This window comes from Pan troglodytes, chromosome 13, assembly GCF_028858775.2.
Source record: "Pan troglodytes isolate AG18354 chromosome 13, NHGRI_mPanTro3-v2.0_pri, whole genome shotgun sequence".
Classification (NCBI taxonomy): Eukaryota; Metazoa; Chordata; class Mammalia; order Primates; family Hominidae; genus Pan; species Pan troglodytes.
Genome location: NC_072411.2, coordinates 27,323,525 through 27,337,402, shown reverse-complemented (window position 1 = coordinate 27,337,402; position 13,878 = coordinate 27,323,525). Strand labels below are relative to the sequence as shown.

Genomic DNA, 13,878 nt, shown 5'->3' with positions numbered 1-13,878 from the left:
CCTGCGAAAGAGGGAGACTAGTATCTCTAGAATGAAGAGAGGAAACAGATTTGAAAGTGCCTAGCAAAGTGTAACAGAAATTGCAGTCATGCAGTGACAATGATCCTCCGGCTGGCTTGTTGTACTTTAACACAGAATAAAGTTGCCAGCCCAGGGGTGGTTCCACGGTGGAGGCATTCCAGGAATTGGCCAGGAGTTGGTGGGGGCATTATTCTCTCCCAGTGCCCCTGTAGTGACCTTGGGAGGCAGCTGCCCACTCCTTCCCCGGAGGAAGAGTGGGTTGGCCTGGGCTGGCAGGACTGTCACAACCCAGCCCTTGTGTACCACTCTGAGCACTGCATTCGCAGCTGCTGGGACACAAGTGGGTGCCTGCGGAGGACGGCAGAGGGAACACAAGTGGTTCCGGGTGTGGGGGGAACAAAGAAAGGCCCTTTCTTCAGAGGCCAGGAGAGCGACCTCAGGGCTGTAACAAGCTGAGCAGAAGGGCAAGGGGTCATGGGCAGCCCCCTCCCAGCAGGGCAGGCTGCAGAGTCCCAGAGCTGGAGGAAGACACACCTGGCTTCCAGGAGAGAGCGTGTCAGTGATGCACAGGGAAGCACTGGGGAAATCACCTCTTTGAGCCTCACTTTTTGTCTTCCTAAACTGGAATTAATAATATCTGCATCTGTGTGATGCCTTCAGCATTAAAGGAGGCACTGTGTGTGTTACACGTCCTCACTAGGTGCGGAGCAGGGCAGAGTGGGCGCTTGCCAGGGCGTGCACAGCCCCAGGCACCTGTGCCGCGTCTGCTGTAGTGCTTTGCCCTGCATCGGCATCCCTTGGACCCCCATCTGAGGTGATCAATGCACCCAGAGGGTCTCCAGGGCTCCCTTCTGGGCCCCTCACAGGGTGGCCTCTTTACACTGATGTCCTCCAGCCTTATCTGTGCCCTAATCTCCCTCCGAGCTGCCACTGGGTGATCATCTATCTGTCCCATGAATCGGTGGTTCCCCCTTACCTATGGGGGATGCTTTGCAAGACCCCCAGCGGATGCCTGAAACCAGAGATACCACTGAACCTTACATACATGATAGTTTTCCTATATGCGAATAACTATGATAAAGTTTATTTTATAAATTCGACACAGTAAGATATTAACAACAATGAATAATGAAGTAAAACAATTGTAACAACGTACTGTATAAAAGTTATATGAACTAGGCTCTCTCTCTCTCTCAGTATCTTACTGTACTGTACCTTAGGTAACTGAAAACTCACATCAGGGCAAGGGACTGTATCTCAAAGTCACCCTCTTCCCCATAGAGATTCTTCCTACATCCTTCCTCTTGATCTTGTTCCTACAATTCTACAATGAACAGGAATTGCTTCTGCAATAATGAAATAGGGCAAAGACAACTTACTTTTAAACTTGTAAGTGAAGAGTAGCCTATTCTTCTGACTTAAAAGGCCAAAAGAGTAAGAGAAAGATAGAGATAGAAAATGAGAGAGACACAGAGAGAGAGAGAGAAAGACAGCAAGTAGTGCATGACCTGAGCTTCCCTAGCATCTACGCCAGCTGTGTTAGTGAAGTCCCACAGGGAGAGGTAGAGGCTGCCCCTGCAGATGCCCAGCCCAGGGAGTCCTCCCGTGACAGACAGAACTGCTAAGGAACCGGGACTGCCAATGTAGAGGAGGATCAGAGCCCTGGGAACAAGGGGCAGATTCAGGCAGGGAGAGCAGAGGCAGTGAGCTTCAGCCCCTCAACCTCCAATGGGCTGAGCTCAGGTCACAGGGTGACTTCCATGGGCCAAGGTGCTTTACCTTATGGGTCCCTTCTCCTCCCAAATATTAGAAATCATATTGTATAGCTGCATTGGTATAAAGGCAAATGTACTATTTGATCTTAGAGGTTCATTTCCTTCCTTCTGATTTTAAAAGAAGCTCTAATACTGTTGTGGGCCTCTAGAAGCAGTGTGGTCTCTGAGCACTGCATCTGGGGTCAGGCCCTGGCTGAGCTTTCAATGTAGAGGGGGAAGAGAAGGAGCTGTGAGGGGCTGGTAGGTTCTCTGGAAGTCACATCCACTTGCTAGTTTCGGTATCATCACATGCAAAATGGAGATAAAAATACCTCCCTGGGGCTGCCAGAGGGCTAAATGAGATGGCGTCTGTGGAGTGGAGCCTCATCTCTACTCTCTGAGACAGGGCTACAGTCACCAGATGAGGAGGATGGCTCAGGACAGTGTAGAGAATCAGTGACAAAGAAAAAAAAAAGACTCTGAAAATTTTTTAAAAAGGGAATACTCAGGATTTTCAACCATAACTGAAATTAATTTCGCTAAAATGAGAAGTTTTGCAGAAGTTGAAGGAAAGGGATTCATATGACAAGTCCATCCAGGGCATGATCAAGCAAGGCCTGGCTCCACTCCCAGGAGTTTGGGACCTGGAAAAGCTGGAAAAGGCTGAGAAGGAGCTTTCTCCAGAGAGAGAGAGAGAGAGAGAGAGAGAGACAGAGAGAGACCAGAACCTTAGAGAGACCCAGGTCCAAGCCCATTCAAAGGGGAGCATGAAGGAAAAAGGAGAAATGACTGCCTAAAGAAGACATTGAAAGGTAGAGCGCATGAGGGCCAGGTGAGCCATGGGAAGGAGGCCCCCCGCTTCACACTCAGGGGAGGGGCACTGGCAGGCAGGGGGAGAGGTCAGGGGCTGAGCTGAGAGGAGCTTAGAGTGCACCAGGGTCAGGGCCTCGCCCAGGGCAGGGAGAGGGTGCAGTGAATGCTGGGGCCCAGGGCATTCTCTGCAGACCCTGCTTCCCTACATGGATGGACCTTCACATCCCTCCATCCGTTTACTGACTCATTCACTCATTCCTTCACTCACACGGTGCTTTCAAAGAGCCTACTCTTCTCCATGGAGAACCAGATGGCCCAGGTATGAGTGGTTGAGGGGCTGGTGCCCAGATGAGGTGGGGGTAAAGATGACCTCTCTCCAGGGTGATGTGAGGAAATGGAGCTCCGGAAGGTAAGAGGCTTGCTCCCCATCACACAGCTGGCGTGCGTGGCCAAGAGCAGGGCCTGCGTGTGTTTTCTGGGCTGTCTCCACCGCAGTGCTGACTCTTGGATAAAAACATGAAGGAGGCTGGGCGTGGCGGCTCATGCCTGTAATCCCAGCACTTTGGGAGGCCAAGGTGGGCAGATCAGGAGGTCAGGAGATTGAGACAATCCTGGCCAACAAGGTGAAACCCCATCTCTACTAAAAATACAAAAATTAGCTGGGCGTAGTGGCACATGTCTGTAATCCCAGCAACTCGGGAGGCTGAGGCAGGAGAATTGCTTGAACCAGGGAGTCGGAGGTTGCAGTGAGCCAAGATCATGTCACTACACTCCAGCCTGGGGACAGAACAAGATTCCATCTCAAAAGAAAAACAAAAACAATAAAAACCATGAAGGAGCAGCATCGGGAGCGAGAGGGCCTTGCCCTGGTCTCTGTGGGACCACACAGATGCAGATGGCCCCCTGTCATTGGGTATGACTTTCAGTGGCAAAGGGGCAAACATCTGAGGAGTCTGGAGAGCAAGGAGGGAGCAGGGCAGGGGGGAGGAAGCTGGCGTTTAAGCACACACACACGCACTCAGTGAGCGGAAGCAATTAAGCACAATTATGAGCACATACCAGGCACTACACTAGGATGTTTATCTGTGAGAATACACTGAATCCTCCGAACAAAGCCCTGAGGTAGAGACTGTTATTAGCTCCGTTGACAGGTTCAGGACTAGCTATAGAATTTGCAGAGCCCAGTGCAAAATAAAAACATGAGGCCCCTTGTTCGAAAGAGAAGAATTTGAAGATAGCAGTGACAGAGCATTAAACCTAGGAAGTGCCGGACCCTGCTGGGCAGGTCCCATCCCTGTGAAGCCATCCCTGTGCCAGACGATGGACCAGCAACTTGTCCCAGGTCACAGCCAGCTCATAGTGGATCCAGACCCAAAACCTCATCCTCAGATTTCAAAGCTAACCCTTTATCACTAGCAAATTGACACAAAGTCTATTTGAGCTAAAGGTTTAAAAAAAAATACAGAAGGGGAACCTGAACTTGAAGCTTCAAGCATTGCTAAGGCCTGTGTGTAGGTTTCGGCAAGAGCACTGGATGAGTTTCTCAAGCGAAAGTGGATTTCACATCCAATGGGCCCCTGTTGCCCGGTGAATAGAGGAGAATGGCTTGGCTGGGCCCCACACCAGAGGCATCATTGTTTTATCAGGTTTTCATCTGGCAACCCATAATTTCCCCCCTTTTAAGACTGTGCTGAGAATACATGTGCCCATCGGCTGCTGACGAAATGTGAAGATTCTCCATTCCAGAGTTCAAGGAGGAAGAGTGGCAGTGCTGGGCTGGGTCAGCTGGAGACCCTGTGCCTGAGCCCCTCGTAAAAATGCCCACTGCGTGTGGGAGCAGCGGGTGTGAGGCGCCCTGGCAGTGGCTCTCTGCGAGGATGTGTCAGTCAAGACCATCACGTGCAAAGTGCAGATAAACAGCGCCATCAGGGTGTGCCAGGGGTGCAGGGAGATAACCAAGGCCACCCTGCCCAGGGCTGGCTCTACATGCCCCGAAGCGGAGCTTCCTCCTCTGAGCCCTGGAAAGGGGTCACTGTTGTGCCTGCTTGGCCCCAAGCAGTGTGTGAACACAGTGTTTTGGCAATAAGAGAAGGGGCATCTGGTAGGCTGGGCACAGTGGCTCACGCCTGTAATCCCAGCACTTTGGGAGGCCAAGGAGGGCGGATCACCTGAGGTCGGGAGTTCGAGACCAGCCTGACCAACATGGAGAAACCCTGTCTATACTAAAAATACAAAATTAGCCAGGCATGGTGGTGCACGCCTGTAATCCCAGCTACTCGGCAGGCTGAGGCAGGAGAATCGCATGAACCCAGGAGACGCAGGTTGCGGTGAGCCAAGATTGTGCCATTGCACTCCAGCCTGGGCAACAAGAGCAAAACTCCGTATCAAAAAAAAAAAAAAAAAAAGAGAAAGAGAGAGAGAGAGAAAAGGGGCATCTGGCTTTCACATGCATAAGCAGAAGCAAGACAGACTAGAATGCAATTCCATAGAGAGTTCTGAAGGAGGGGTGGTGACGCCAGCAGAACGGGAGAGGGAGCAGAGACCACAGAGCCAGGCAGGTCGGCAGCAAGTCTTGCTCTGCCCCCATCTACAGCTGGGGGATGCCAGGCGAGGCAGGCACCCCTCACCAAGCCCAGGGCTCACTTGTGAAGGGGTCAGAACTGCAGAGGCTCTCCAGGGGCTGGAGAAGTCATGCCAGGGCCCACCCAACCCTCGCCTTGCCTAAGAAGGAACCCAGTGTCGCGGGCCTGGCTCTGCCTGCACATGGGAAATGGGCTCTTGCCAGTTTCTGCCATGGGTTAAGATTTTGTATAGGAACATTGTTCTGGAAGAATGTAGAAAAATGAAAATGTATAGTCTAAGGAGAGGAGCCAGCATTCTGTCAGAAGTTCCGATTATGTAAGGATCTGAAGAAAACCCCAGGCCAAGATGAGAGGGAGGTGGGGTAGGGGAAGGGAGTGGATATGAAAATGAACCCCAGCTGGGTGAGAAGGTGGGAAGGACTAGGTGGGATTCCTGGGGCCCAAGAACTGTGCCTTTAGAATTTGTTTGGGGTTGACTCCTGTCCATTTCAACTTAGTATTTACTGGCCTCCAAGTCCATGCCAAGTTCTGGACCAGGAGCTCCTGAGTGAAGGCTTTTTAAAGGCTCTTTTGGTATTGGAATTGGTGGCAGTCCTGGGAGGGTGGGCCTTGGGTCATCCCTGCAATCATCCACCTGCCTCAAAGTGGCTCAGCAAACCCCTCTCTGTGACAGGCCCTGAGTGGGGACAGGCGGGGTCACAGAGCCCCTGGAGAGGTCAGAATTCTGGGAAAAGGCAGACTCAGGAATCTGTCAGGGCTGCAAACTGTGCCCAGGGCTGTGGTGGGTCATTTTCTAGGCTTGGGAAACTGGGTCCTAGCAGACCAGCGGGTGAGTGTGTGCCAGGCCCGCGGCGTGCTGAGGGGCCTGTCGTGAGCAGTTGTGAGAAGTGCAGCTGGAAAGGCAGCAAGCCTGGGACGGTGCGTGAGGGAGGGCTCGAGGGCCACCCCGAGCCAGCTGCTGAGGCAGGCAAGGGCAGCAGCAGCCCAGAGCAGGCCAGACCTGACCACAGAAAGCACAGCATGGACACAACGGTGGACTGGGGTGGGACACAGGCCCGGCTGAGGAGCTGGGGGAGGCAGGCAGGTCCTGAGTGTCTGTGCATGCAGTTCCTCAGTGTGCAGAGCTACAGCAGCAGGCCCTGCCTGGCACATACAAGCTGTGGGCCCACATACCCTGCAACTCTCCCCTTGGGTTGGCCTCATTTGCCTGTGGGGTCTGGCAGTTTGTAACTACAGCCTGGCTGCACCCTCAGTGCCTGGGTGCCCTGTGGCGGCTTATCTACCCCGAGCCTCTGGTGTTTCATCCGAAAGTCTCTACAAAAAATATAAAAATTAGCTGGGTGTGGTGGCGAATGCCGGTAGTCCTAGCTACTTGGGAGGTTGAGGCAGAGAATCTCTTCAACGCAGGAGGTGGAGGAGGTGGAGGGTGCAATGACCTGAGATCACACCACTGCACTCCAGCCAGAGTGACAGAGCACGAGACTCTGTCTCAAAAAAAAAAAAAAAAGAAAAGAAAAAAGAAAAGAAAGAAAAAGAAAAAGAAAATGCCTATCATAGCAGGTGTGCAGGGGAGACCCAGGAAAGCCCCTTACCAGGGCTCGGCATCTAAGTTTGTTGTTATTTTATCAAAAGCGAAAAACAACAGCTGTCTGGAGGGTGACTCCTGAAATTACCAGCATCCTCAGGCCAGGTTTGCTCCAATAAATTTCGCTAACAAAAGCCACCTCCCAAGCCTCTGCCACTGGGAGCAGGTCCAGGCCCTGCTGCTGTTGCTCATCGGGTGACTCTGGGGAAGTGGCTGTTATCATTCCCACTCACAGATGGGAAAACTGAGGTGCTGAGGTATTTCCTCTCTCTCCCAAAGCTGGTGAACATTGGAGGGCAGTCAAACCCAGGGCTGACTCCACAGCACGGATGTTGCTCTGGCCTCTGCTCTGCCCCTCACTCGTCATGTGATGAGGACACGTCCTTTCACTTCTGGGGCACGTTTCCTCACCGGGGTGGGGTGCTGACAGGAAATGGACAAAGGCATCAACCGACACTTCCCAGAAAAGTAATACAACCTCTTATGGAAGTAAGAAAACATGCTCAGTCTCACTTAATTACAGACGCTCATTCCAAAGTGACAGCGTTTGTTTTGTTTTTTTACCTCTCAGTTTGGCCAAGATAAAAAATGCAGTGTGAGTGAGGATGCAGGGAAATAGTGACTTTCATAGGCTATTTGTGAGCATGAGAAACCGGTGTGACCTTTAGGAGGGTAGTTTCTTAAGATCTACTAACATTTTAAATGAATACACACTTTGTCCCAGAAATCAAATGCTGAGGTGGGAGAATTTATCCTAACAGTTTACAGACACGTGCATGTAAAATCCTCCTTACTCATTGTCACAGGACTACTGTGTGTGGTTTAAAAAAATTAAATGAAGTCTGCATACAGCCTAAATGCCCGTCAGCAGAGGAACTGATTAAAGAAAATAACAAGGTATAACCTTTAAGAGATATTCTGATGGAAAAAAACAAGATGAAGTAAAATATATAAAATGCATTTTTATTATGTAAAATAAGAAATATTTGTATCAACAAATTTACTTCTAGAAGGATTATCCTCAGTAAATAAAGTAATTGCCATTGAGGTAGGGAGAAGGTGTCTTTCTCCTATTTTTAACTCTTCATTCACTGTTAACTTTACTGTTTGTTTGGTTTTGTATTTAGAGCGTGCTTGTTGGCCCACTGGGTATGCTCAGTTACTGGAAGATGTTTTGGCTGTGGCCTCAGACAGGCACTTGAGGCATAGATGTACATACAGGTCTGCCACCTGAAGAGGCAAACTGACTTGACTTGGCCCAACCTCTCACCTCTGTTGAGGGGACCTCTTCCTACTCACTGCAGATGGGTTCACTTGTTCCCACCACAAGTGCAGAATGCCTTGTACTTCACAACCCTTTGCTCCCCAGGGAGCTCTGCAAGTCCCCAGAAATACTTGCCCAACCACGGGCACCCTTGAAGGGTCCAGCTGCTGACCACCAGCATCATGTGACTCCCAGTGCCAGTGACATCTGGAGGAATTGAGCAATGGCTGAGGTGGAATTTCATTTGGCACTTAATGCAGTCCTCTGCTTCTGCCAGAGGCGGTGAATTCTATATAAAGCTGCCAAACCTGGCCGTCTTCTCACTGAGCCGTGACCCCTTCCATCCAAGGGCAAGGCAACGGATTGCTGTGCATGACTCACGCGCAGTAACTGTGGCATTGGGGCCTAGCCCAGCTGAGCTGAGCAGAGCAGGCCGGCCTGGCGGAAGTGGGTCCTCTCCGCTCTAACCTCTGGCTCTGATGAGCAGCTACATAAACTGAGACAGGATATAGACACATCCTGCCTGAGTTAGCAGCAAGAAATAGCCGCCCCCCACCCCCTGCAGTTCTCGCACAGCAGGGATCCTGCCATAAATCAATCCGAAGTCTAATGTGGAATGGCTTGCAAGCAAGGGCTGCACCGCTGTTTGTCTCCCAAGGCAAGTGTTGAAGGTCTGAAACCTGAGTCCTGGAGAACTGCTTGGGCTGCTGGGCTGGGCTGGGCACGGGGGCGGGGGTCAGGCAAGCCCATCCTCTTCAGACATGAGAATGCCTCTCAGCCTCACCTCCTCAGTGACTGAATTGGAATAATGACAGTGGCTCCTGTCCCTTTAACCCAGGACCCGCCGTATACACACACATAAACATATGCTCAAGTTACGTGCTCCAGGAACCACAGTCTCACGTACAATTATATAAACATGCCCAGCACGGATCCAGCACTTAGGATGTGTCAGTCTCCGTGCTGGGACATTTATACGCACTTCGTACTGCTGGATGAGTTATCTCCTGTTATTATTCCTACTTTCCTACTTTGCAGATGAGGAAACTGGAGCTAAGAGAGGCTGCCTTGTTTATAGGCAGTGCAGATGATCCCAGTGCAGACTGAGGGGCCTCGCTCCCAAGCACCACTGATGCCTGCGCACTCCCAGGCTGACGCAAGCACAACCACAGGCACATGGAGTGCCGTGTACACACGTAGACCGAAGCAGCACTCCTCCACGCCAAGCTCCAAGCTCAGGCGGGGTGAGGGGTGAGGCCTCACAACCCCCTGGATTTCAAAGACTTATAAAAGAGTTGGTGTCTCCAATACCCATATCATTATCATATCAATAAGGTATCATTGTCACATGGTAGGCTCAGGATATCTCCTCTCTGACAGACTCTAAGAATCAGACCGCGGCAGGACGGGGGTAAGAGGGATGTACATTAGGTTTTTTGGTAAAATCAAATGGTAGTTTTTATTGCAAAAGTCGAACGGCAGAGGAAGAGGGCAGAGAGAGGCCCAGCAATGTTTCCAAGCATCTACAAAGACTTTCATCGCATATGATTTCCTCTCAGCAAGAAAACGTGATGGTTTAAAAGAGAAAACTAGCAGCGAGGAATTACAAATCCCCAAAGGATCCAGGCCGCAGGATTCCCTCGCATCTGTGTGCCTTTGCGGCGCCCAGCGGAGCGAGCAAGTCCCTGGGCAAGGCTGGAGTTGCCTGGAGTTCACCGGAGCCTGGCCGGTCGGACCCTGGCTGGGGAGCAGCACAGAAGCAACTTGTGATGTGAACTCTTACCTTACTGTTCTTTAGGGAGACAATTCTGGCCCCACACATTTCACATGCCCCGCACAAAGAAACAGAAAGCGGGCGACACGCCCTGGGAGGGCGGGCTGGCGGCTTCTCCAGCTCGGAGCGCGTGGAGGCTGCGCGTAGGGGTCCGGGACGCGGGACAGGGACTCCGCGCAGCCCAGGCGCCGGGGAACCGGGGCTGGAGTCGGGGATCTGAGCCCAGCGGACGCCTCCTCCGCCTGGAGGCCGGGCACGGACCGGGACACCAGGGCGTCCGTGGCCGTGGCTCGGCCCCTGGCTGCTGCGGGCCGCGGCCTCCAGTGGGTCCCCAGGACCCTTCCCCACGGCGGGTACTCACCGAGGCCGAGGGGCCACGACATGCTGTTGGGGCTTCTCGTCGACCACAGTCCTGGGCGTCAGCCCGGGCAGAGACCGCGGGGACTGGCCAGGCCGGGCCAGGGGAGGGTCGCGCTCACGGGCTCCTGACCCTCGGCGGCGAGAGGAAGCGGCACCTGGGTCACACTCCTCCCGCGCGGGCCGAGGGGAGGGGCTCTGGCCCGGAGATAGGCAGACTTCATTTATTTTTTTTCTGCAGACTTGGCTGGTGGGGTTTCCACCCCCTTTTTTTTTTTTTAAACACACACCCGCCCACTTCTGAACTCTTCTTTGCTCCAACTTTCCTGCGCAAGAACCACGCTTTTCTAACCGTTTCTCTTTCCATCTGCCACTACCGGATACAGAGGTTGTGGTTGAGAATTCCCCCTGGAGTGCAGGGAAAACTCCCCAATGTAACATGATGGCCTGGCCCAGCACTGTCGGGGATGGTGACCAAATAGGGCAGACCTGTGTTGAAATCTTGGCTGGCTGCGCGGCCGCTGGATAGCTGGGCGGCCTCTCTCAGCTGCGGGGCATTTGTCCCTGGAGAGAGTCCCTGTCTTGTTGGCCTTTGGGGGCCCTGTACTCATGGATGGGCTGTTGAGCAAAGATCATTCCAAAACAGGAAGAATTGCTGGACAAGAGTTGTGATTTGTTCCCATTGCTTTTGTCTGAAGCTGCCAGACACAGTGCAGTTTGTGAATTCGCTCTACTTTTGCCATGAAAACCTCCACGTGGATTTCGATACATACCTTTGTTGGTTAAATGCAGTCAAATGGCACCATCTACAAAAAACGTATCATAGCATTATCTGCCCCTTCTGCCCAGAGACAAGGGCAGGGAACTTGAGGCCCTTGTTTTAAATCCCCACCCAGGGGAACACCCTGTGCTTCTCCTGTGTGATGTCTGAACCTTCCTGTGCTGCTTTTCATTGTTTACTCTCTCCCCTACCTTCTGCCATTAAGGCCTATCCTGCACAATCCGGAGAGCCAGGCCAGCTGTCTGTACAATGTATGGGCTGTGCCTTTGGGGCTGTCATCTGCATTGAATACAATGAGAGGCTGCGCCCTGGAGATTTGCAACACAGAGGCTTGGCTCACCTCTAGCCGGGCTGCACAAACTCCAGGCCTTCTTGACGCAGTGGGAAAGCACTCGTGATTCACTTTAGTTAGATCATGAAGAACCCCCGATGCTGATAGATCTTTACTCCAACTGCCATGTGCAGCACAGCCATGTTGAATTGAAATAAACTACTCACAGAATGCCTTTGGCCTGGTGGGGAAGCCCTGAGTCTTGATTTCCTCATCTATAAAATGGAGGCAAGAACACCTGCATTCCGGGGTTTTACAGAGGCAGTGATTGTAGAATCACAGTGGGAACGGAAAAGGCATTTAATAAACAGCAATGAGAAATGATTAATTTATTTTTATTTATTTATTTATTTATTTATTTATTTTTCTGAGACGGAGTTTTTGCTCTTGTTGCCCAGGCTGGAGTCCAATGGCGTGATCTCGGCTCACCACAACCTCCGCCTCCTGGGTTCAAGCAATTCTCCTGCCTCAACCTCCCGAGTAGCTGGGATTACCAGCATGTGCCTCCACGCCTGGCTAATTTTGTATTTTTAGTAGAGACGGGGTTTCTCCATGTTGGTCAGGCTGGTCTCGAACTCCCGACCTCAGGTGATCCACCCACCTTGGCCTTCCAAAGTGCTGGGATTACAGGCATGAGCCACTGCACCCGTGATTACTTTAACAGTTTAACTTTTTTTTTTTGGTAATACATACACATATGTCTATGTGGAACAGTAGTCCCGCTCCTCTGTCCTGAGAGAAAACAACTTTAATTATCTGAAATGCAGCTGGAAAGTTGGAAAGAAGCAGAAAGTTCTGCCAGGTAACAACGGACAAGTCATTAGGTCATTGCAGCACACTTAGAGAAGTCACTTTTACAGACTCATTTAGAACCTACTGGCCTTAGACGTAATCATAAGAGATTTCCTTAATTTCTTAGGAATAAGACAGGTTGAAGGCATCAAAATGTTGCAGAGAATTCCTTACAGAAAAGAAGCCAAAAATTAATAAACTAACGAACTAAACAGCGAAAATTGAAAGCCCCACAAACTGCAGAGGTCAGATACAAGAACGAAGTAGCATTTGTTACAGAACTAAAGCAATCTCAGCTTCAGCCATCACTGGAGGATGTGACAGTTCCTTGCGCTATTAAAGACCACAGGGCTTTGGAACTCAATCTGGGTTAGTTACTCTACTGCCTACTAGCTGCGTAACCTTCAGCATTTCACTTTCTTTCTCTGAGCCTCATTTTTCTCAGCCTGGAAATTGGAGCAATCTGCAAAGTTAGGCTGTTGTGAGTAATATATTCGATAATAATTAAAGAGGTAATTACAATGAGAGTACACTGGAGTTACTTAAAGATATTGGCCCCCTTCCTCCTCTAACACATACTTTGTTCATAGTAAGGACCCCAAGTCATTTGAAAAAGAAAGTAAATAGTGTGTCTTAGTGTGTAGCAAATTAGCTAACAGGGAAACATTTGACATATTTTAGAAAATTTAACTATGAAAGTGTCTAATGTTAAATAAATGACTCTTAAGAAGGGAAAATAATTATGTGAAAAATTTAATTATATGGTAACAGTCTGACATAAGTCAAGAAATGTATTATTAGTGTGTCTTCATGTGTTGGATATTTATTAATGAAGTTAAAAAAAACCTCAGCTATATCTTGCAATAATAAACCAGTTCTTATCTTGTCTAGTTCCCATAAATACTCTTAAACGGAGTATTGCCAAGAGTCCATTGTAAAGATGAGAACCCAGAAGTTCAGCACAGTGACAAGAGCTTGCTCTGCAGTGCAGCCGGGATGGACGGTTCTAGCTGTGTCTTCATTGACTGTACTGTGGCTGATACAAGCTGCAGAGCCCTCCAAGGTGTGAGATGGTATGATCCAGTCCTGGAGATGAATTTTCTCTTCCTCTTCAGGGAAGAAACTGCTCATGGGAAACTGCCTTCCAAATCCTCAGTGCTAGTTCCTTATTGGGAGCGGAGTTGGAGGTCCCCTGCTGCTGTTGCTGTCTCCTGGGTGAGCCCTTACAGACGGTGGTAGGTAGATGTTGCTTGGGCCTTTAATGAAAGGTTTTGCCCCTCATCACAGTAACACATGCTCTTTGTGCAAAAAGAAAAAAAAAAAAAGAAAAAGCCAAAAAGATACCTAAACCCTAAGAATTGCTTGCAATCTCCAGCACATTAAGGTTATTTACCTTTAGTCTTTTTTATGCATTTACGAATATTTGCTTTATACTCTTGAGATTTTACTGAATACGTGATTTCAAGTGCTGAGCTTTTACTACCAAACATTATGTCATGAGCATTTTCTCATATAAAAGTAGAAAAGCTCTTTAACTCATTTTAATTACTAGGTTGTTTCATTTTCTTTGCTGGTTGAATAGTGCTGTGATAACCATATGAACATAAATATCTGGATTTCATAATTTTTTCCTTAGCGTATATTCTGACAAGCAGAATTACTCAATCAAAGGTTACAGATGCATTTAAAGCTTTTGATACATTCATAAGTTCTGGCTGTAACCTTTACTTTCTTCCTAATCAAGAGTACCAGTGTTTATCTCAGAGTCTCTTGCCAGAATTAAACAGCAAACTTAAAATCATAGTTAATTCCGTAGAAAAGAAA

At 49.8% G+C, this 13,878-nt stretch overlaps 1 protein-coding gene across 3 annotated transcripts in view; it reads right to left on the bottom strand.

The window, feature by feature from the left end:
- Nucleotides 1-10,522, bottom strand: part of GYPC (glycophorin C) — a 40,547-nt gene extending 30,025 nt beyond the window's left edge. The window contains exon 1 of one of the 3 annotated variants that reach the window (XM_001135559.8): nt 10,155-10,522. In XM_001135559.8, coding sequence (XP_001135559.1) covers nt 10,155-10,176 — 22 coding nt within the window. In that variant the 5' untranslated portion in view covers nt 10,177-10,522. Of the gene's footprint in view, nt 1-9,802; nt 9,961-10,154 lie in introns of those variants that run through there. The other 2 variants (XM_054678955.2, XM_009443208.5) reach the window with 2 other exon arrangements.
- Nucleotides 10,523-13,878: the final 3,356 nt, after the last annotated feature.